General features: G+C 44.6%; 1 protein-coding gene across 2 annotated transcripts in view; it reads right to left on the bottom strand.

Moving 5' to 3' along the window:
• LOC143788284 (vitellogenin-1-like) overlaps positions 1 to 22,381 on the bottom strand; it is a 112,326-nt gene extending 89,945 nt beyond the window's left edge. The window contains exons 1-4 of one of the 2 annotated variants that reach the window (XM_077277825.1): positions 21,864 to 22,381; positions 21,714 to 21,734; positions 8,445 to 8,596; positions 4,877 to 5,128 (exon numbers count right to left, since the gene is read on the bottom strand). In XM_077277825.1, coding sequence (XP_077133940.1) covers positions 4,877 to 5,128; positions 8,445 to 8,596; positions 21,714 to 21,734; positions 21,864 to 21,909 — 471 coding nt within the window. In that variant the 5' untranslated portion in view covers positions 21,910 to 22,381. Of the gene's footprint in view, positions 1 to 4,876; positions 5,129 to 8,444; positions 8,597 to 21,713; positions 21,735 to 21,863 lie in introns of those variants that run through there. The other variant, XM_077277826.1, reaches the window with a different exon arrangement.
• Between the last annotated feature and the right edge of the window lie 267 nt (positions 22,382 to 22,648).

The raw sequence follows: 22,648 nt of genomic DNA, 5'->3' as shown, positions 1-22,648 counted from the left end.
TAAGGCAAAGTGGCTTATTCCAAGCTTCGATGGCGCTCATCACAATGGGCATACGCTCCACAAGCCATTGCTAGCCAGTCACTAACAAAATATCAGAATGTGTAAATTTCCAATTCTATTTTACTACACTTTAGCATCATCTACAAATGTATCCTTCATCTTCTTCACTTAGCTTCTTGGCTTGACGTATCCTGTAATGAGTGGCCCGAAATTATCAACTTTGAAAAAAACCCATGATTTTGTGATGCTCTATCAGGAGATACTTATGCTGTAAGTGTCTATGTGTGGGCACTCAACGGTTGCGATGTGCATGATGTAGTCTGGAAGTTTGTTATCATGTTGAAATAATGTATCCAAGTATGTAGCATGAGAAATTAAGAGTCCTTAATGAAATCTCATAGATTACTTTCCACCATGTCTTGACATTGACTATGGAGGTTCATTTGTGGTCTGAGGACCAAACGACATTCCAAGAAAAGGTTTGGACACATATCTACCCAGGTGTGCCGCCAGGTGCATTGGTAGATTGGTGTTCATCAGGTTTTAATAGACCATGAAGTCTGGTTTAGACAAGTGCCGATAACAGATGAATGTGCAAGAATTTGATTTGCAACAATTTCTCGAAATTGACCGGTAAATTGATGGTAATAACTATTCCTTATTTTCTGAGCTGTCTCCAAAGGTCAGAGCATAAAAAAAGGAAGAGTAAAAAAACAAAACAAAACTATACACGCAGCTCGCCCCTCACTTGTCCTGCCCGCCCGGTCATCTGCTGCTTGCTTCCTCCTTCCGTCTCCAGTCTTCTCTTATGTCTTCGGTCTTCTTCACCATTAGGTGCCTCCAGAGCTCACTTGACCTTACGCAATGTTGTGTTGTGTCTCGCCCTAAAATGCCATAATGCCACTCAAGGCTCAGACAGAAAAAGGGGAGATTAAGAGTTAGGACAGAAGAGAAGACAAGAGCCGGAGAGTGAAAAGCGAGCCAGTGGAAGACCGGGAAAACAACCATGACACCAGAACAGGTGAGGGACAACCTGATTATGATGTTTTTACTTTTTTTAACTCCTTTTTTGGCCTTAAAGACAATCAAGCAAAAATGTGTCGGCTGCTATTTTGCTTGATTCTACTAAATTGAAATCACAAAAAATATGGTTTTGGGGGAATCCATTTCTTGTGTAAAATTGTGAGAGACTTGGCCTGGTTTTGCTCACTTCCAGTTTCTGTTGTCTTAGCACATCACGCCACCTTGTCGATGTCCCTTTATTCCGATATGTCCTCTGTCGTTATGCGCCAGTGATTGTCTTTAGTCTATTCAGAAACATGTTCCTGTGGCCAAGAATTGAAACTTGTGCCTTGTATTTTATTACCTTGCCCTCTCTGTAGTCATGAAAGGAGCCATGATCAGGACCTGCGCCGGCGATCACGTCTCCTCAGAATAACAATGGTCTCTTCATGAGCATCTATACATATACATATTGCACCGCGCACAATGAGTGAACCTCGCCTTTTCTGTTCCTCGCCTTCCATTCATCATATCTCCAGGTTCCTCTGCCCTAGGATGACCCCATTCTTACAAATAAGACTTTCTTGTGCTGCGGATGAAAGCTCCTTGCCCAGAATCTCAAGGATGGACCTCTGCACTCGCCTTAGAGTCATCCATCTCAAAGGTTTTCATCTCCCGCCTTGCGCTGATGTAAAGATCATTCCCCGATTTAGAAGACTGATTCTTATTAACATATTTCAGTCTCTCAAGATGAAGCTTTCTTCTTTTTCCCGCCAATCATTCACATTCTGCTGATAACATCTGTCTCGGAGCAGTCGCAAATCCTTCTTTATGGAGAACTGTCTCGCTTATGTGTCAATGTTTTCTTGCGGCAAAGGTTCATATATTCACAGCGGCATATTCTCACCCTCATTAACCAGCATGTGTTCCCCCGCTTCTCGTAATGACCCCATATGGTGCACCACAACTGTTTCCCAAGGGGCTCGATCAGCTTTGCTGTTCCACAAGCGAGTCAAGTTCTGAAGATGGCCACTATCTTCACGGATGATTTACGACTTTATATTTAAAGGGATTGTCCCCTTTACATGAGTTATTCATAGAAAATAACCTCTTTAAGGTCTTTTCTTAGAACAATCCATCAAAAATCAGCTAATCGCAGCATGTCTTTGTGCTGAGACCCCCAGTGATTAGCTACAATCTGTGGTCAATCTGGGAGTAAGTGTTCAATTCCTCTGCAGCGCCTCCACTGGAGAAGTGAAGAATTACACAACAGCGACAGAAAACAGCAGGCTATCCATATAATGAGCATGCCGGGTCCTCCAGAGGGAGAGACATGCTATAGCGCTGATCAGGGCTGTGGAGCAGAGAGGAGGGTCCTGAATGGGGGTCCTGAGTGGAGCAACACGGCACTATAAATCGGGCCGAAATCAGAACACAGTGCAAGGACCGGTCAGCAGCTCTCCCGACCTCAGCGTGACTGCATAGAAATACATGAAGCTGTCACGCTTGAGGAACGCCCGCTAGAGCCGTGGGGTACTCGGGCCGGGTCTGGTTCTTAAAGGGATGTGTCACGGCAGCAGTGACCCGATCCTTGTCCTTGGGCATCCAATAAAAGTCAATTAAAGGGGAAGTAAAGTTTAGAAGGGAATAATTAGTGACGCCACCTGTGGTATTCGGCAAGGGATAGCCGATGCTGCTTAATGAGACCGCTGGGGCTGATGGTGATGCAGCAGAGTTGGTACAGCTCTCCACAGGTGGAGCTAAGGCCCAGGGCACTTATAATGTGAAAGATAGTAGTGATGATTGTAGTGCAGAGTGGATGGTGCAGTAAATAACTCTGAGGACACAGCAGGGTGCAGTCCTCACACTTTTACTCACGGTTTGTGGTGCAGTCCACAGCAATGATTACAGATGGTAATGGAGATCCGGGCAGCCTGGAAGCAATTTGAACTCCACCTAACCAGGTGAGCTCAGAGTAGGCCTCCCTATTGCGCTGTATTTTGAGGTCCTTGCTGCCTAAAGCTGTGCTCCGTCCTCTGCTCCTTCTTGTTCTTTAGTCCTTGTCTGTATGGCAGGCAGCTTGAGCCTATTACAGGTGTCGCTCCTTCGTGGTGGCTCCGGGCTCTCATTTGCTGCTGTGCCTTCACATGTTGTGATGGGCCAGGAGACCTGCAGTCCCCTGTCCTCCGCATTTAGCTGCCGGGACTTCAGCACCCGCACAACCACGGACTCTGGCGTCCAGTCTCTAGCACTTGGCCCTGAGGTGAGCTTATCTACAGCTCCACTCCTCAGGTTCTTCCTTGACTTCCTCTCTCCTCCTCAGACTAACAAACTCCGCCTCCAGGCCAGAACTTATATCAGGAAGCTCCCCTGAAATCAGGTGTTAGAGCTCCCCCTTCTGGTCTGGAGTAGGAGAGGTGTTGCATGCTGATGTATTACCTGCTAAGGGGATCCCTCCTTGCCTCCAGGTATGTCATCACCCCCTGTGAGGGAAGCAATGCCACTGTTTCAACAGGACTCCTGGGGTGCCACACTCGGGTCGGGAGAGCTGCCGACCAGTCCTTGCACTCAATCCACATTTATACGGGCACCTCTAGTGTAGATATGTATAAATCAGCCATAGTTGTGCTGGAGTGTGATGTAATGGTGTGTAATGATCAACATCAACTCTGAGAATGATGGTGCCAGAGCATTTGCCATGTTGCTTAATGCGTCGTGCCATTTACTGTGAATCAGGCTGCTCTTGTTTAAAAATTTTTTTTTTTTAAACTTGTACTTATTATAGTGCATAAAAAGCTACAACCACAGCCAAAGTTAGGTCAGATAGTTAATAGGAAAAAGGCAAAAAAAAAATCAGCTTTACGGGGGACACCCACTGAGCTCTGAACTTGCAGCTCATGTGTGAAAGAAATGTCAGCGAGACCAAATATTCTGATAAACGTTGTTCAACCACTACTTTTTAAAATCTTAACAAAATGGTAAAAAATGATGAAGAGGTGCCCACGTTACAGATCCCCTACTGCTCCCATTCAATGTGTCCGTAGTGACCAGATAATGTCTCCTCTTCTGTAAAATCTCCTCTGGTGCACATGTTGTATTGAGGTCCACAATCTTCATACTTATGAAATGTGTAATCAGAAAAAAAATCTGATATATATTTTTTTATTTTGGCAACAGTTTTATTTTTATTTTTTTTTCTATATTACAATCTGTGATAAAAAAAATAACCTTGCAATTCTCATATCGGCCACTGGGGGCTACTGTGGACCATAACATCCTGTCGTTTCAGGAAATCCACATGCATATTAGCAGCAATGAAGAGACTCGGACCTGATCTTTTGTATCGAAGCATCTAATGAGCATGTGCAAAGGTCATTGTAAAGGAGGGGGGAGTAGGTGAGCTGTGACATCACCTATTGGGATCTTGTATTATCAGCTGGGTATAGAGATGTGATCTGTTTTTACAATCCTGCCTCTAATGATGATGTCTTACTGATAATTCTTCCTGAAACAACAGGAATTCTTAGTATAAATTAGCCCTGGTGGCCATTGTGAACATTGCAAGATTTCTAATTTTTTTTTAATTAATTTTAATAAATATAGATCATGATGTTAAAAAAAAAATTGCCACATTTTTATTACAGGTACATGTAACAAAAACCCTGATTTAGACAATAGGTTATTTTATGGTAATACATCCTCTCTAAGTATCGAGTCCACCATTTAAAATAAATAATTATGTTTTCCCTTTACTCCAGCTTTTTCTTATTAGCTCTGCCTGTTCCCCCCCCAAAAAAAAAATAAAATAAATTAAAATGTAAAAAAAAAAGAAAACATAAAAAAGCAAAATCTATCAATGCACTTGTGAACTGACCTCTTGCAATATGTAGGTGTTCTGGGTTTTCTTGATGGTGAGCTGCAGAATGTTCACGATACCCCTCAGAATATTAGCGGCAGTCTCCGATAATCCGTCCGGTAAGAGCAGATCGCCAACCTGACCGCGGCTGTACTCAAACTTAATCGGTTTAGCCAGCTGTTTTTCCAATAATCTAGTGAGTTTACTGGAACTCGTGAACTTATCTGTCGGCCAGATTCCGTTATATTCCTGAATTTCAATTTTATGAATCTAAAAAAAAATAAATAAAATTGTAAAAGAAAAATAAAAAAGTAATTTAAAAACAACAACAAAAAAAAATCACTTTTTAAATTATTTAGATCTGATGCTATAAAAAAAAATTGGTTGAAATCCGACGTTGGGTTAAAGTGAATTCCCAATGTAGGAATTATTTTTTTTAGAAATCTGGAAGTATTTTCCACCTAGTAAATGTTGATAGACAGCGCCATATATCCAGCCGTACCCCTGGGCGCTAGGAAACCTGCTCGGCTCAATAACTAGAAGACGCATGTTGGATCGGCACAGAACAGCGGTGCGCTGGGATTTTTACTATTAAAACTGGCTGCCAGGTAACATGAAGTCATTCAGCCTTAATACTTTACACATTTTTATTCTGCGAGGTTCCTGGCAGGACAGAACATTGCCTTTGTATTTGCGCTATGTGCTTTCAATTCTTACTAATGGCATGCACAAGTTTACCAGAGGGACAAGGAATAGAAAAAAGGGGTCACTTGTTCCCTCTAAAAACAGTGCCACACTTGTCCACAGGTTACGTGAGGTATTGCAGCTCAGCTTCATTAAAGGGGTTGTCCAAGTCATTGATATTGCTGATCTAGCCTTGGGATTTGTCATTAATATCAGATCAGTGGGGTCCATCATCTGCCCCCCATTTATTAGCTGTTTGCTGCCCCTACTGCAGCCAACTGTGTGCAATGAACTAAGCTGGAACAGAACAGCTCCATTTACTGTGTAGTGGCCGTTCTCGGTACTACAGCTCGGTTCCTACAGAACTTAGTATGATCTGAGCTGCAGTACCCCAAAATGGCCACTAACGGTGTATGGCGCTATGCTCTGTACTGTTGGCTACAGAGGGAGCTGCAAACAGCTGATCGTGGAGTTGTCAGATTTTGTACCCTACTGATCTGAGTTTATTCACCTATCTTAAGAATAGGTCACCAAGGTACTGTCGTAGAACTGGGGACCCCTTTACTTTCAATCCAGCTGAGCTGCAATAACAGACATATCCTGTGGGCAGGTTATGGTGCTGCTTTTACAAGGAAGCAGCTATGCTTTCCTAATTTTGCTCATACCGTATATGTTTTTCAGACTAATTAAGAGTGAATAATGTTAAATATACAATGTGTTTTATCAAGACCAAAGTCAGAGCAGCCGTCTACCAGGACATTGTAGAGCACTTCATGCTTCCCTCTGCCGACAAGCTTTATGGAGATGGAAATGTCATTCTCCAGCAGGACTTGGCCCCTGGCCACACTGCCAAAAGTACCAATACCGGGTGTAAAAACAACAGTATCACTGGGCTTGGTTGGCAGCAAACTCGCCTGACCTTAACCCCATAGAGAATCTATGGAGTATTGTCAAGAGGAAGATGAGACACCAGACCCAGCAATGCAGACAAGCTGAAGGCTGCTATCAAAGCAACCTGGGCTTCCATAACCCCTCAGCAGTGCCACAGGCTGATCACCTCCATGCCACGCCGCATTGATGCAGTAACTGATGCAACTGGAGCCGCGACCAATTATTGAGTGCATTTACTGATCATACATTTCAGTAGGGAACATTTCAGATTTTAAAATCATTTATCAAGCTTGTGTTATAAAGTATTCTAATGTACTGAGATAATGACTTTTGGGTTTTCATTGGCTGTAAGCCATAATCATCAACATTAACAGAAATAAACAAATAAAGTTTTTGATGATATTCTAATTCTGTGAGATGCACCTGTACATGCACACACATATACATGCACACACACACATGCACACACATGTACATGCACGCAGTGGTGTATCCAGGGGGGAGCAGCCGGGGCATGTGCCCCGGGCGCAGCCGACAGGGGGCGCCAGCGGGCCGCCTGATGATGCGGCGGTCCAAGGAGGCTCCTCGTCGGCGGCATTCTGCCGCCCCCACACTGAGATACTCACCTACTCCTGGCGGCGCGGTCCCTGCAGGTCTCCAGTTCCCCGGCGCCCCAGCTTCTTCCTGTACTGAGCGGTCACATGGTACTGCTCATTACAGCAATGAATATGCGGCTCCACCTCCCATAGGGGTGGAGTCGCATATTCATTACTGTAATGAGCGGTAATGGTGACCACTCAGTACAGGGAGCAGCTGCCGGGGAAGCAGGGACTGCACCACACCAGGAGCAGGTGAGTATAACGGGGAGGGGAGTGCAGCGCTGCACGATATTCACCTGCTCCTTGTTCCGGCGCCGCTCCATCTTCAGCAGTGACGCTGAGGTCAGAGGGCGCGGTGACGTGGTTAGTGCGCGCCCTCTGCCTGAACGTCGGTGCTGAAGATGGAGCGACGACTGGAACAAGGAGCAGGTCAATATTGAAAGTGCCGGGGGCCTGAGCGACGGAGAGGTGAGTATGTGATTTTTTTTTTTTTATCGCAGCAACAGCAAATGGGGCAAGTGTCTGTATGGAGCATCTTATGGGGCCATAATCAAAGTTTCTGCAGGATTATATGGGGCTCCTGATTCAATATGGATATTCAAAAACACTTAACCTACTGATGTCTCAATTAATTTTACTTTTATTGGTACCTATTTTAACATAATGGGGATTCAGGAATGTACCTTGGCTTGGTCATACAGTTTCATTAGAGTTAAGGTTCAAATGGTAGAGGTTGGGGGGGGCACCAAACTGATCCTTTGCCCCGGGTGCAGGAAAGGCTAGATGCACCTCTGCATGCACGCACACGCACATGCACACACACACATACATGCACACACATATACATGCACACACATATACATGCACACACATATACATGCACACACACACATGAAGACACACATATACACATGCACACATATATATACACACATGCATACACACAGACACACATACCCACAGTCATATACACAGAGACATAAAGTAAACATACACATTCACGTGCACACACATATAAACACACACGTACGCGCACACTTTGGCACTATGTATATAAGTTCAGATTTCAGCATTGCAATTACGGTCTCGAGCCGTGACAGCAGATGATTGAATAATAAATGATGAAATTATAGTCTGCTGTTCAGTTTCTCAGCGATTGCATTGATCCAATAAAGGTTTGTTGTTCAGTTCAAATTATTTTCCTTTGTGTTGCCGAGCAGAAAGCAGAACAAATCCTTTAAGTCCATGACTGGTTGATAACTATCTGGCATATGTTTGAAATTGCATCAAGAGCACTTCCTAAAATAATAGATGTAATTGCATCCTGCTCAGGCAAGCAAAGCAGAAAATTAAAGTTTTCTCTTCTCGCATAGTTGAACAAAATGAGAAACTTGTGTTTTTCTTTTCTTTACCTTAAGGAATCGGAGCCTGGGGGTCGCCCCGCTGATCTCCGCTCTGCAGTTTAGCTTCACTCCTGACTTTGCGAAGCCTTGTTCCTGGAGACCACTCAAGACCAGACCCTCGTAGTCATAAATATACGTCTTACTGCTAGCAAAGTCCAACTCTGAAAAAGAAAACAAATGATAACTTCCATTGGATCCTCCATCAGTCAATTTTCTAGCTAAGATCTCTGCAAAAATATCACCTGACGCCCCCTTTATTATATGTTAGATTTAAAGGGATTTATGCTTTATTCAATTAAAGGTCATTCATTGCTGATATAAAGTACCGTATTCTGTTTCAAAATAATTTTATTAGATTTTGATCTTTAAACATAGGTAGGATGAGTTAGGGTGGGGAGGGGGGGAGGGGGAAGAGGATAAGAAGCAAGGGGTAGGTGAATCCCCTGTAACATTTGGGGATTCTAAACAGGAACTATGTACAATTTTGAACAGTTCAGACTGACAACATTACTTTTATGTATAACATTGTATAAAGTTTGTTAGTTAGTTCTGCATTTATTAATGACATTCATAGCTATAATGAATATTACATGACGTAACATGGATAGAGATGGAAAACACAGTTTAACTAGTGGTTCTCGCTGAAAGTTTTGATAGATCCGTGGGAGAGTAAGGCAAGTGGGAATCTAATTTGATTGGTTGGTGAGTGTGAGTTTGGCAATTATTTTATGTGATAGGAGTAGGGAATTGTTGATCCCATCTTGCCCATTTCTTTGTGAATTTTTTGCATTGGTCATTGGCTATAGCAAAATGGAATTCGTGGTAAAGTACCGTATTCTGAAACTTTTTAATATACTTTTCATCTCGAGTGAATTGGACATTTTTTCTTTACATTCACAGATAGAAAACCTGGACAGACCTAATTTTTCTCACACCTGAAAATTTGCTACAATTGTATCCAAACGTGAATTCCAGCCTGATACATTCCACCCGGGATCTGGCAAAATGACCCTGACTAGAGATCAGCACAATCACTGTGACAACAAACTTAGATTTTTATTTATATTTTAGTGGTTCAAAAAAATTCGCCCGCCAGGGCCGTGGGGTACTCGGTACCAGGGTCAATACTCACAGGGGGATGTCACGGTGGCGACGACCCGGTCCGTGGCCCTGGGCGCCCATGTAAAAGGGAAAGTCTTTAAAGGGGTTTTAGGAATAAAGTTTGTTCGTGACGCCACCTGTGGTGTTCGGTCAGTAGGGACCGACGCTGCTTAAAGGGGTCCTCTGGGGTGATGTTATGGCAGCTAGATGGTATAACTTCCTACAGGAAAAGTGTGTCCCCAGGGCTCCCGGTGTGTAGATGGAGATGGTGAGGAGTGCAGTAAGGAACGAGGACACAAGGTTGCAGTCTCTTTACCTGGTTTACTGAAAACTTCAGGCAGCCACAGTCCAGGGCACCAGATCACAGGGCAGGCAGGGTCCGGCCGGCTTGGAAGCGAATCCAGAGTTCCCCTTTACCAGGTGGAGTTAAAAGCCTTCCTCTAGCAGTGGTGTTATAGTCCCTTACTGCCTATGGCTTCTGATAAGGTCCTCACAGTTCTTCTCTCTGTCTCCATGTAGGTTAGGACACAAACCCGTATGACAGGTGACTCGAGCCTTTTTACAGGGACTCTAGCATGCCCCGGGTTCTATGCGTCACCGTGCCTCCTGGGTATTGAGGCGGACAGGTAACTTGCAGTTCAGCTGTCCTGCCAGTTTCTGCTGTAAGTCTTAGAGTCCCTCACAACCTCGGTGTTCTGGCTACCGGTAGGCTACGTTCACATGATCCTTTTTTGGTCCTTTTTTTTTCAGGTCCTGTTTTGGAAAATCCGCAGTGCAAAACTGCACTGCTGATTTTCCGACTGTTTCTTCTGCGGATTCCTCTGCGGGTTTTCAACAGCACTTTCCTATTGGTGCATGTTGAAAACAGGAGCGGAATCCGCAGCAAGAATTGACATGGTACTTCTTTTTTTCCGCAGAAAATCCGCGCGGATTTTCCAGCGGAAAAAAGGATAGTGGGCACATCAGTTGGAGTTTTCCATAGGGTTACATTGTACTGTACCCTGCATGGAAAACGGCTGCGGATCCGCAGTGCAAAATCCGCTGCGGATCCGCAGCAAAAAAAGGATCGTGTGAACGTAGCCGTAATCTGTGCATCACAGGGAGATAGCTCATTCGCAGCTGTCCTTCCCTGATGTCACTCTCCTGTGCCTCGCTCTCCTTCTCACTCACTGAACGATGTTCTTTCCTTTTCTGTTCTCTTTCTCCAGGGGCTGTAGTTCCTCAGACTACAGGGCCCCTTCAGACCTTCTGACACTCTATGTCGGTCTGCTCTCTCCTCTGTCTCTCTCAGACTGAACTGAACTCACCCTCTTCCCTGTTATGACCCCAATGGCGAGGGTCTCAGAGGAACGTGGAAGTCTGCAGAATACAAAAATCCAGCTCATAGGGCAGTGGTAACTGGGTTGACCATATATCTACTCCTAACGCCAACACTAGAAGTAGCCGGGGATCATTCCTACGTTGATTCTAGATGACACGCGCCAGCCGGAGAATCTAGCTACCCCTAGTAGAGGAAAACAAAGACCTTTCTTGCCTCCAGAGAAGGGGACCCCAAAAGCTGGATAGAAGCCCCCCACAAATAATGACGGTGAGGTAAGAGGAAATGACAAACACAGAAATGAACCAGGTTTAGCACAGAGAGGCCCGCTTACTGATAGCAGAATAAAGAAAGGTAACTTATATGGTCAACAAAAACCCTATCAAAATCCACACTGGAAATTCAAGAACCCCCGAACCGTCTAACGGTCCGGGGGGAGAACACCAGCCCCCTAGAGCTTCCAGCAAAGGTCAGGATATAGATTTGGAACAAGCTGGACAAAAATACAAAACCAAAACAAATAGCAAAAAGCAAAAGGCAGACTTAGCTGATATAACTGGAACCAGGATCAGTAGACAAGAGCACAGCAGACTAGCTCTGATAACTACGTTGCCAGGCATTGAACTGAAGGTCCAGGGAGCTTATATAGCAACACCCCTAACTAACGACCCAGGTGCGGATAAAAGGAATGACAGAAAAACCAGAGTCAAAAAACTAGTAACCACTAGAGGGAGCAAAAAGCAAATTCACAACAGTACCCCCCCCTTAGTGAGGGGTCACCGAACCCTCACCACGACCACCAGGGCGATCAGGATGAGCGGCATGAAAGGCACGAACTAAATCGGCCGCATGAAATACATTGTGAATAGCAAACGACACAGGAAGATCCAGACGAAAAGATACAGGATTAAGGATTTCCAATATCTTGTAAGGCCCAATAAAACGAGGTTTAAATTTGGGAGAGGAGACCTTCATAGGAACAAAGCGGGAAGAAAGCCATACCAAATCCCCAACGCGTAGTCGGGGACCCACACCGCGGCGGCGGTTGGCAAAGCGCTGAGCCTTCTCCTGTGACAACTTCAAGTTGTCCACCACATGATTCCAGATCTGCTGCAACCTATCCACCACAGAATCCACCCCAGGACAGTCAGAAGGCTCCACATGACCCGAAGAAAAGCGAGGATGGAAACCAGAGTTGCAGAAAAAAGGCGAAACCAAGGTGGCGGAACTAGCCCGATTATTAAGGGCAAACTCAGCCAACGGCAAGAATGTCACCCAATCGTCCTGATCAGCAGAGACAAAACACCTCAAATAAGCCTCCAAAGTCTGATTGGTTCGCTCCGTCTGTCCATTAGTCTGAGGATGGAAAGCAGACGAAAACGACAAATCAATGCCCATCCTACTACAAAAGGATCGCCAGAACCTGGAAACGAACTGGGATCCTCTGTCTGACACAATATTCTCAGGGATGCCGTGCAAACGAACCACGTTCTGGAAAAACACAGGAACCAGATCGGAAGAGGAAGGCAGCTTAGGCAAAGGAACCAAATGGACCATCTTGGAGAAGCGATCACATATCACCCAGATAACGGACATGCCCTGAGATAGCGGAAGATCAGAAATGAAATCCATGGAGATATGTGTCCAAGGTCTCTTCGGGACAGGCAAGGGCAAGAGCAAACCGCTGGCACGAGAACAGCAAGGCTTAGCTCGAGCACAAGTCCCACAGGACTGCACAAATGACCGCACATCCCTTGACAAGGAAGGCCACCAAAAGGACCTGGCCACCAGATCTCTGGTGCCAAAAATTCCCGGGTGACCTGCCAACACCGAGGAATGAACCTCGGAAATGACTCTGCTGGTCCACTTATCCGGGACAAACAGTCTGTCAGGTGGACAAGACTCAGGCCTATCAGCCTGAAATCTCTGCAACACACGTCGCAGATCCGGAGAAATAGCTGACAAGATAACTCCATCTTTAAGAATACCAACAGGATCAGCGACTCCAGGAGCATCAGGCACAAAGCTCCTAGAAAGAGCATCGGCCTTCACATTCTTTGAACCTGGTAAATACGAGACAACAAAATCAAAGCGGGAGAAAAACAATGACCAGCGGGCCTGTCTCGGATTAAGGCGTTTAGCAGACTCGAGATACATCAGATTTTTGTGATCAGTCAAGACCACCACACGATGCTTAGCACCCTCGAGCCAATGACGCCACTCCTCAAATGCCCATTTCATGGCCAACAACTCCCGATTGCCCACATCATAATTTCGCTCGGCAGGCGAAAACTTCCTAGAGAAAAAGGCACAAGGTTTCATAACAGAGCAACCAGGGCCTCTCTGCGACAAAACGGCCCCTGCCCCAATCTCCGAAGCATCCACCTCAACCTGAAAGGGAAGTGAGACGTCAGGCTGGCACAAAACAGGCGCCGAAGTAAACCGGCGTTTCAACTCCTGGAAAGCCTCCACGGCAGCAGGAGCCCAGTTAGCTACATCGGAGCCCTTCTTGGTCATATCCGTCAAAGGTTTCACAATGCTAGAAAAATTAGCGATAAAACGACGGTAGAAGTTAGCGAAGCCCAAGAACTTCTGAAGACTCTTAACTGACGAGGGCTGAGTCCAATCAAGAATAGCTCGGACCTTGACTGGGTCCATCTCCACAGCAGAAGGGGAAAAAATGAACCCCAAAAAGGGAACCTTCTGTACACCAAAGAGACACTTTGAGCCCTTGACAAACAAAGAATTTTCACGCAAAATTTTAAAGACCAACCTGACCTGCTCCACATGCGAATCCCAATTATCAGAAAAAAACAAAATATCATCCAGATAAACAATCAAAAATTTATCCAGATACTTCCGGAAAATGTCATGCATAAAGGACTGAAAAACTGAAGGCGCATTGGAGAGCCCAAAAGGCATCACCAAGTACTCAAAATGACCTTCGGGCGTATTGAATGCGGTTTTCCATTCATCACCCTGCTTAATGCGCACAAGGTTGTACGCACCACGAAGGTCTATCTTGGTGAACCACTTGGCACCCTTAATCCGGGCAAACAAGTCAGACAACAGCGGTAAAGGATACTGAAATTTGACAGTGATCTTATTTAAAAGCCGATAATCAATACAAGGTCTCAAAGATCCGTCCTTTTTTGCCACAAAAAAGAATCCTGCACCAAGAGGGGAAGAAGACGGACGAATATGTCCTTTCTCCAGAGACTCCTTGATATATGAACGCATAGCGGTATGTTCAGGTACCGACAGATTAAACAGTCTTCCCTTAGGAAATTTACTGCCTGGGATCAAATCTATAGCACAGTCACAGTCCCTATGAGGAGGCAGTGCACTGGACTCAGACTCACTGAAGACATCCTGATAATCAGACAAATACTCCGGAACTTCCGAAGGCGTAGAGGAAGCAATAGACACAGGCAGGGAATCCCCATGAATACCACGACAGCCCCAACTTGAGACTGACATAGCCTTCCAGTCCAGGACTGGATTATGGGTCTGTAACCATGGCAGCCCTAAAACAACCAAATCATGCATTTTATGTAAAACCAGGAAACGTATCACCTCGCGGTGTTCAGGAGTCATGCACATGGTAACCTGTGTCCAATACTGCGGTTTATTTGCTGCCAATGGTGTAGCATCAATACCCCTAAGAGGAATAGGATTTTCTAATGGTTCAAGAGTAAAACCACAGCGCTTAGCAAATGAGAGATCCATGAGACTCAGGGCAGCACCTGAATCTACAAACGCCATGACAGGATAAGATGACAGTGAGCAAATCAAAGTTACAGACAGAATAAATTTAGGTTGCAAATTACCAACGGTGACAGGACTAACAACCTTAGATATACGTTTAGAGCATGCTGAGATAACATGTGTAGAATCACCACAGTAGTAGCACAAGCCATTCCGGCGTCTATGAATTTTCCGCTCATTTCTAGTCAGGATTCTATCACATTGCATTAAATCAGGTGTCCGTTCAGACAACACCATGAGGGAATTTGCGGTTTTTCTATCACATTGCATTAAATCAGGTGTCTGTTCAGACAACACCATGAGGGAATTTGCGGTTTTTCTATCACATTGCACCGAATTAGGTGTCTGTTCAGACAACACCATGAGGGAATTTGCGGTTTTGCGCTCCAGCAACCGCCGGTCAATTTGAATAGCCAGTGCCATAGTGTCATTCAGACCTGTGGGAATGGGAAAACCCACCATAACATTCTTAATGGCTTCAGAAAGGCCATTTCTAAAATTAGCGGCCAGTGCACACTCGTTCCAATGTGTCAGCATGGACCATTTCCGAAATTTTTGGCAATACACTTCAGCCTCGTCCTGCCCCTGAGACATAGCCAGCAAGGCCTTTTCTGCCTGAATCTCAAGATTGGGTTCCTCATAAAGTAAACCGAGCGCCAGAAAAAACGCATCAAGATCAGCCAATGCCGGATCTCCTGGCGCCAGCGAAAAAGCCCAATCCTGAGGGTCGCCCCGTAAGAACGAAATAACAATTTTTACTTGCTGAGCAGAATCTCCAGATGAACAGGGTCTCAGGGACAAAAACAATTTACAATTATTCACGAAATTCCTAAACTTAAACCTGTCTCCGGAAAACAGTTCAGGAATCTGTATTTTAGGTTCTGACCTAGGATTTCTGATAACATAGTCTTGTATGCCCTGCACACGAGTAGCCAGCTGGTCCACACTTGTAATCAAGGTCTGGACATTCATGTCTGCAGCAAGCATAGCCACTCTGAGGTAAAGGGGAAGAAGAAAAAAAAAAAAAAACTCAGAATCTTCTTTCTTATAATCCCTCTTCTGCAACGCATTAAACATTTAATACTGGCCTGGCAAACTGTTATGACCCCAATGGCGAGGGTCTCAGAGGAACGTGGAAGTCTGCAGAGTACAAAAATCCAGCTCATAGGGCAGTGGTAACTGGGTTGACCATATATCTACTCCTAACGCCAACACTAGAAGTAGCCGGGGATCATTCCTACGTTGATTCTAGATGACACGCGCCAGCCGGAGAATCTAGCTACCCCTAGTAGAGGAAAACAAAGACCTTTCTTGCCTCCAGAGAAGGGGACCCCAAAGCTGGATAGAAGCCCCCCACAAATAATGACGGTGAGGTAAGAGGAAATGACAAACACAGAAATGAACCAGGTTTAGCACAGAGAGGCCCGCTTACTGATAGCAGAATAAAGAAAGGTAACTTATATGGTCAACAAAAACCCTATCAAAATCCACACTGGAAATTCAAGAACCCCCGAACCGTCTAACGGTCCGGGGGGAGAACACCAGCCCCCTAGAGCTTCCAGCAAAGGTCAGGATATAGATTTGGAACAAGCTGGACAAAAATACAAAACCAAAACAAATAGCAAAAAGCAAAAGGCAGACTTAGCTGATATAACTGGAACCAGGATCAGTAGACAAGAGCACAGCAGACTAGCTCTGATAACTACGTTGCCAGGCATTGAACTGAAGGTCCAGGGAGCTTATATAGCAACACCCCTAACTAACGACCCAGGTGCGGATAAAAGGAATGACAGAAAAACCAGAGTCAAAAAACTAGTAACCACTAGAGGGAGCAAAAAGCAAATTCACAACACTTCCCTCCAGATCAGAATGTATTTATAGGGGAGTTCACCCTAAACCAGGTTTAGAGCTCCCCCTTCTGGCCTGGAGTGTGAACATGTTGTGTGCATTGTGATTACCTGATAGAGAGATATCCTTCATCGCTTTCAAGCGTAACATCACTCTCCCCGTGAGGAAAGCAATGTCACTGTGATGACCAGGACCCTGGGGCATCACATACAGACAGTGGATGTCGGGAAGGGTTAAGAGGCAGTGAACATTCTGGGACATGTAGTGCGCCGTTGACGTGTGACATTTATCAGGAGCCTTCCTGATATTGTGAGACAGTTATGAGGTATGGATTACACATGGCGTGAAGCATTGATGTCTCATGTGGCCTTTCTTTTTTGTAGAATTTCTCATATGTTCAGGGATGAAAATATTCATTATTTTCCGGATGCAATTTCTTATAAACATCTCGGATCATAAAACTTTATGGAGGAATTTGTGGTCACCAAGAATAATATGCAAATTGCCTCTTGAGAGAGGACTAAAACTCTATAGCGCCGCCTACTGGAAGTAGCAATCCTACAAGTCAATATCGACCCTAGAACGAGCCTCGTCACATGACTCAGGATAAAAGGAAAATCAGAATTTTAATTTACAGACACTGTGTTTCGGGGTATTGCCCCTCATCAGTGCAAAGTATGAGATCTGGTTTGCCTAGGTGGGAGGCTTAAGACTGGGTCTAAGGGGCTTAGGATTGTGGCTTCCAGTAGGTGGCGTTAGAGTTCTAGTCCTCTTCCTCTCTGAAGAGACAATTTGAACATTTAATTTCCCATAAGAGCATTGCACGGCTTATAAGTCTCCTCATTCCGACATAACTAGGCACAACAAGGAGAAATATTACCCCTTATACCCTGGTCACCAAGACAGAAAGTCTAGAACTATCATGGACACTGCAGGGTTGCAGAATTTCATTAAAGGGAACCTGTCAGCAGGATTGTGCCCAGTAACTACAGACAGTGTCAGGTCGGTGCCGTTATACTGAATACACTGATACCTGGTGAGGAAATCCGTCTTGTGGTTGTTGTGTAATCTTTATATGCAGTTTTGAGTTAATGATATGCTCGTGCTCTGGGGCGGGGCTGTGGGTGGAAAAGTGGGTGGGACTGTGGGTGGGGCCGTGGGCGGGGCTTCATGTGTTGCTCTGATTAGCTATTCATACTGATGGCTTATGACAAGTCACTGATCCCTCAGTCAGCCGCCCCTTATTTTACATACTGAATATTACCGTATATACTCAAGTATAAGCCAAGAATTTCAGCCCATTTTTTTAGGCTGAAATTGCCCCTCTCGGCTTATACTCGAGTCATTCCCAGGGGTCAGCAGAGGAGGTGGAGTGGCAGCTGTCTAAGCATACTCACCTGCTCCTGGCGCAGGCCCTGGTTCCCCGGCGCTGGCAGCTTCTTCCTGTAGTGAGCGGTCATATGGTACCGCTCATTACAGTAATGAATATGGACTCCCATAGGGGTGGAGCTGCATATTCATTACTGTAATGAGCGGTACCATGTGACCGCTCACTACAGGAAGAAGCTGCAGCGCCAGAGAAGCAGGGACCGCACCAGGAGGAGGTGAGTATAAGCAGTGCGCGATATTCACCTGCTCCCCATTCCACCATCACCGGCCGCCGCTGCGTCTTCTGCATCCTCTGCACTGACGCTCAGGTCAGAGGGCACGGTGACGCGATTAGTGCGTGCCACCCTCTGCCTGAGCAGTCAGTGCAGTGGACGGGGAACGTAGCGGGGGCTGGCGGTGGAATGGGGAGCAGGTGAGTATAGCAAGTGTCGGGGGCCTGAGCGATGAGAGGTGAGTATGTGATTTTTTTTTTTATTGCAGCAACAGCATATGGGACAAATGTCTGTATGGAGCATCTTATGGGGCCATAATCAGCATTTGTGGAGCATTACATGGGGCAAATGTCTGTATGGAGCATCTTATGGGGCCATAATCCGCATTTGTGCAGCATTACATGGGGCAAATGTCTGTATGGAGCATCTTATGGGGCCATAATCAGCATTTGTGGAGCATTACATGGGGCAAATGACTGTATGGAGCATCTTATGGGGCCATAATCCGCATTTGTGCAGCATTATATGGGATGTATTTTGTATGGAGCATCTTATGGGGCCCATCATGAACTGTATGGAGCATTATATGGGGCTTCTGATTCAATATGGATATTCAAAAACACAGTTTTCCCAGTTTTTTGTGGCAAAATTAGGGGTCTCGGCTTATACTCGGGTCGGCTTATACTTGAGTATATACGATATATGTTTTGAAAAAAAAAGTCACATTCAGCAGGCAGGCGGTGGCACCTGCGCTGCAGCATGATCACATCTATAATATCCATTTAATAATTTTATTTGGTGATATACATGTATTCAGAAAAAAAATTATCTTTCAAAATGGCGCCGGCCGTCCCTGCGCAGTAGTATCTATCGGAAATCCATGCATGCTACTGCGCAGGCGCCGCTGACGCCATTTTGCTAGAGGGAAAAAAAATGTCTCCACCAAGATGGTGCTGTGGCGGCAGCAGGCGTCGGATGATGGGAGTAATAGTCCCAAAAGCCCCACTCGCTGGCAGAGCAGGGGAGAATGATGAGAGCCATCTTCAGCACCAGCCGCCGGGGAACAGCGCTTACTGTAACGCTTCTTCCCCGGTGGCCGTCTGTGTCACACAGATGATGTCAATGTGTGTTCTACGTGTGCATGCGTGCGGGACGTTTTGCCGTCCGTGCTGACGGTAAAAAACGGACATGTCGGCGTGTTTTGCCCACGGACACACGGTCCATGGAAACAAACTGACCTGTGCACAGACCCAGGGTCTACGTGTGTCAGTGTCTCCGGTACGTGTGAAAACTGTCACCACACAGAGACACGGACGTGTGAAAGAGGCCATAATTCAACATTTGATAATACTTAAAAGCATTAAACTGTAATATAATCTGGATTTCTTCAGCAAAGAAAATCAGAAGTTGTTTTTCCTTTTTATTGACTTACTTCTTACTGACGATTTTATATCCCAGTGAGTTTTATATATATATAGAATATCTGATAATCCGACACCTATCAGGATCCATTGATTCTGGATTAAACATATTTTATGGTATATGATTTCTAAGTTGTTCAGAAAAGTCTCCAAACTGTGGAGCGGATACAAAACTACAACTCCCAGCAGGTTTACGGCAAGTGACAGGACACGCAGGGGGTTGTGGTAGGTGACAGGACAGCAGTGAATGTGGAGCTTACTCTTAATTCTGGCATTATATTCTGTCTTGTTGCCAGATGCAGTCATGGCGCCCTACTGCTTTTACGTTAGCTTGTAATTCTCTCTTACAGCCAGGTGGTGGCGCTGCTGCTATATAGTTCTATGCACAGTTTCACCCTCCAGAAAGTTACATAAAGGCTACATTGTAACAAGATTTACTGGCAATCATAATGGGCACATGATCAGACCTGTGCTATGTGCAACATAGACCTTACAACCACCTGATGATTCTGCGGTACTCCGCCTGGAGACGTTTATGCTCCAATGGGTATGATTCATTATTTAAAAAAGATGCACAATTTTTGGGCAACTGTCCTCCAGTCCCCTCCCCCACTTCCCAGCATTAATGTTTTGCACATCAGAATTTTTCGCACAAATGTTAGAACTGCGTGCAACATTTTAACAGATTTTGTAACTTTTTGCTCTAAAAAGGTGAAAAAAGGAAAAGGATAAAAATAAAAAGCATTTTTTATTTTGTTCAAAATTCATAAACCTGCGAGAGCCATTTTGAACAATTTGTCTTGAAAAACGACACGAAGTAAAACAAGACAAAAAAGAAAACTGAATAAAAAAAAACAACGATGATGAATCCAGAGCATTATTGCACTGGCCTTGTTCTGCCCAGATTTTGCTGTTTTTCACCTGTTATTTTATTTTATTTTTATTTTTTATTTTATTTTATCTTTTATTTTGTGCATTTTTTAAATCTATTTTATTAGTTTCCACCTATTTCTTTTATATTCACCATTGTGGGCGCAATTGGCCGATTCATCAATTGCGACTTTTCAAAAAAGTGGCAAAACTTTTGCACAGATGCTCTCCAGACCCCCCTGGATTGATGCTGTGTGCACCTAAATCCACCCCTACAAATTTTGTAACGTTTTAGCAGAACACTTGAATTTTTGCACTAAAAAGTTGAAGCAAAAAATGTTAAAGAAAAAAATGAAGGTCACTTTTGAGGAATTTGTTGAAGAAAATATCAACAAATGTCACTAGACAAAAACAGAAAAGTGACTTCAAAAAGATTGCAAATGATGAACCGGGGCCTCATAGTCTATATGGGGCCATCCAGTGGTGATGATGGGAATTGCAGCCTGCCCAGGGTTTCGCTATAACAGTTAAATTGTATTGTCTGAAAGTCGAGTCCTTAACAAAATTCTCAGAAAGGTAAGAAACTAGAAAACCCCTTAATACGTTAGGTTTAGGGTCCCCTTTATTGTGTTTATGGGGGCAGCAGCTCATCTCAATCACTTGAATAAATCTGAATGGGAGCACGGAATAACAAGATGTCGCCATCTATCCAGACAAGCTGCTGACCCCCTTATTGTACCGATTTATGGGGGTCTAAAATAATATTTCATTGGTTGCTATTGGCAACCTCTTTACTATTAACAATGTATCATATTTAGAGATGTGAGAGCCCGAATTTTAAAGTTTGGGGTTCGTCCCAGACACGTAGTGTCAGCTGCAATGCTCGGTGTTTCGGGGGAAGTCTGCTGCAGACAGAATATATTCCAGCACAAACGTTCGGGTCCCCATTGTTTTCAATGAGGTTTGGGTTCTGGTTCAAGTTCGGTTACAGTTCTGGCCCCTGAACTTTGAAATAGAGTTCGGGCCGGGTACCAGAATTCTAACTTCCACGGCTCCGCTCATCCCTTATCAGAGTTATTAACCCTTCCTTCATTGTTTTCACCACTTACGATCCCTTTAATCAAAACCCAATCGGTGCCAGATCATCAAATATTGTGGATAAATTACAAAGTATTTATTTTATGCTAATTATTTATTTATACAAAGACATTTTTTTAAGGAAAATGTTCAATACAACAATACAGCACCAAAATAAAATGTTTGCGAAGTTAAAGAAAATGTTATTTTTATGTTTTTATGACAACACTGTAAAAAAAAATCAATCTTTGAAACCAAGTAGTCAGACGCTTACCGTACTGCAGTTGGCGGCTTCCTGTAACACAAACACAAGGTAATGAATTGTTGCCTTTTTCTTTTGACTATTGATATATTCTAGAACTACGTGAGATTACATCGGATATTCTAGATTATATTAATAAAAGGTAAAGAATTCTCCCCTTACCAGCCGCAGCCGCAGCCAGACTCAGGGCCAGTATGATGCCCAGCATGGTGCCGAGTGCCTGGGGTCAGTGCGGAGCCTCGTCTTTTATATGACCGGTCATCCGGGTCATGTGGACGTTTTTGGACTTTTAAACTGATGAACAAGCAAGATCTTGTACCTGCCGGGATCTGAGCAAATAGCCGAGGAACGTCACATTTATAGCTGTAGAATCAAACGTATTCTCTCCTGATTGTCAATTTGGTTTATTACGAAAATGTACAAACTTTCTGCTGTTTGCAATAAACCAAGGAAAACAAGAACATCAGAAACCGCGGATCCGCCAGCTGCAAAAGTTCCAGCTTTGATTCATTGCTGCAGATGACAGAATCCCAGAACTTCTGTGGATATTTCTAGGGTTTTGAGCATATTGGAGGCAACTTTTCTTCTGCTTTTGGATCAGTAGAGGGGACGTCTTGGAGTTCGGACATGGAGACCTTCTGCATTTAGTATGTGGCTTACTGTGTAAACGGAAAGCTAAACACTACTGCCACAGATCTCACTGCCGGTCTTCAACAGTCACCGGATGATTCTTGAGCACCCGCCTCCTCAATAATCTGGTGGAAGCCGGTGACAGTTTCCTCTTTCTGCCGCATCCACATAGTGTAGCTGGTGTTCATATGTGAACTCTGCTTTCAGGTGTATCTCTATCAATAAACTCTTCTCTCTGCTTTGATTATTATTCAGGCTAAGATTGCTGAAGAATGCTGCTAAAAACCGGAGTCTGGCTGTGGCTGACCTCTGCAGCA

The sequence above is a fragment of the Ranitomeya variabilis genome, chromosome 8 (genome assembly GCF_051348905.1).
Source record: "Ranitomeya variabilis isolate aRanVar5 chromosome 8, aRanVar5.hap1, whole genome shotgun sequence".
NCBI classification, from domain to species: domain Eukaryota; kingdom Metazoa; phylum Chordata; class Amphibia; order Anura; family Dendrobatidae; genus Ranitomeya; species Ranitomeya variabilis.
This window is presented reverse-complemented; position numbering and strand designations above follow the sequence as displayed.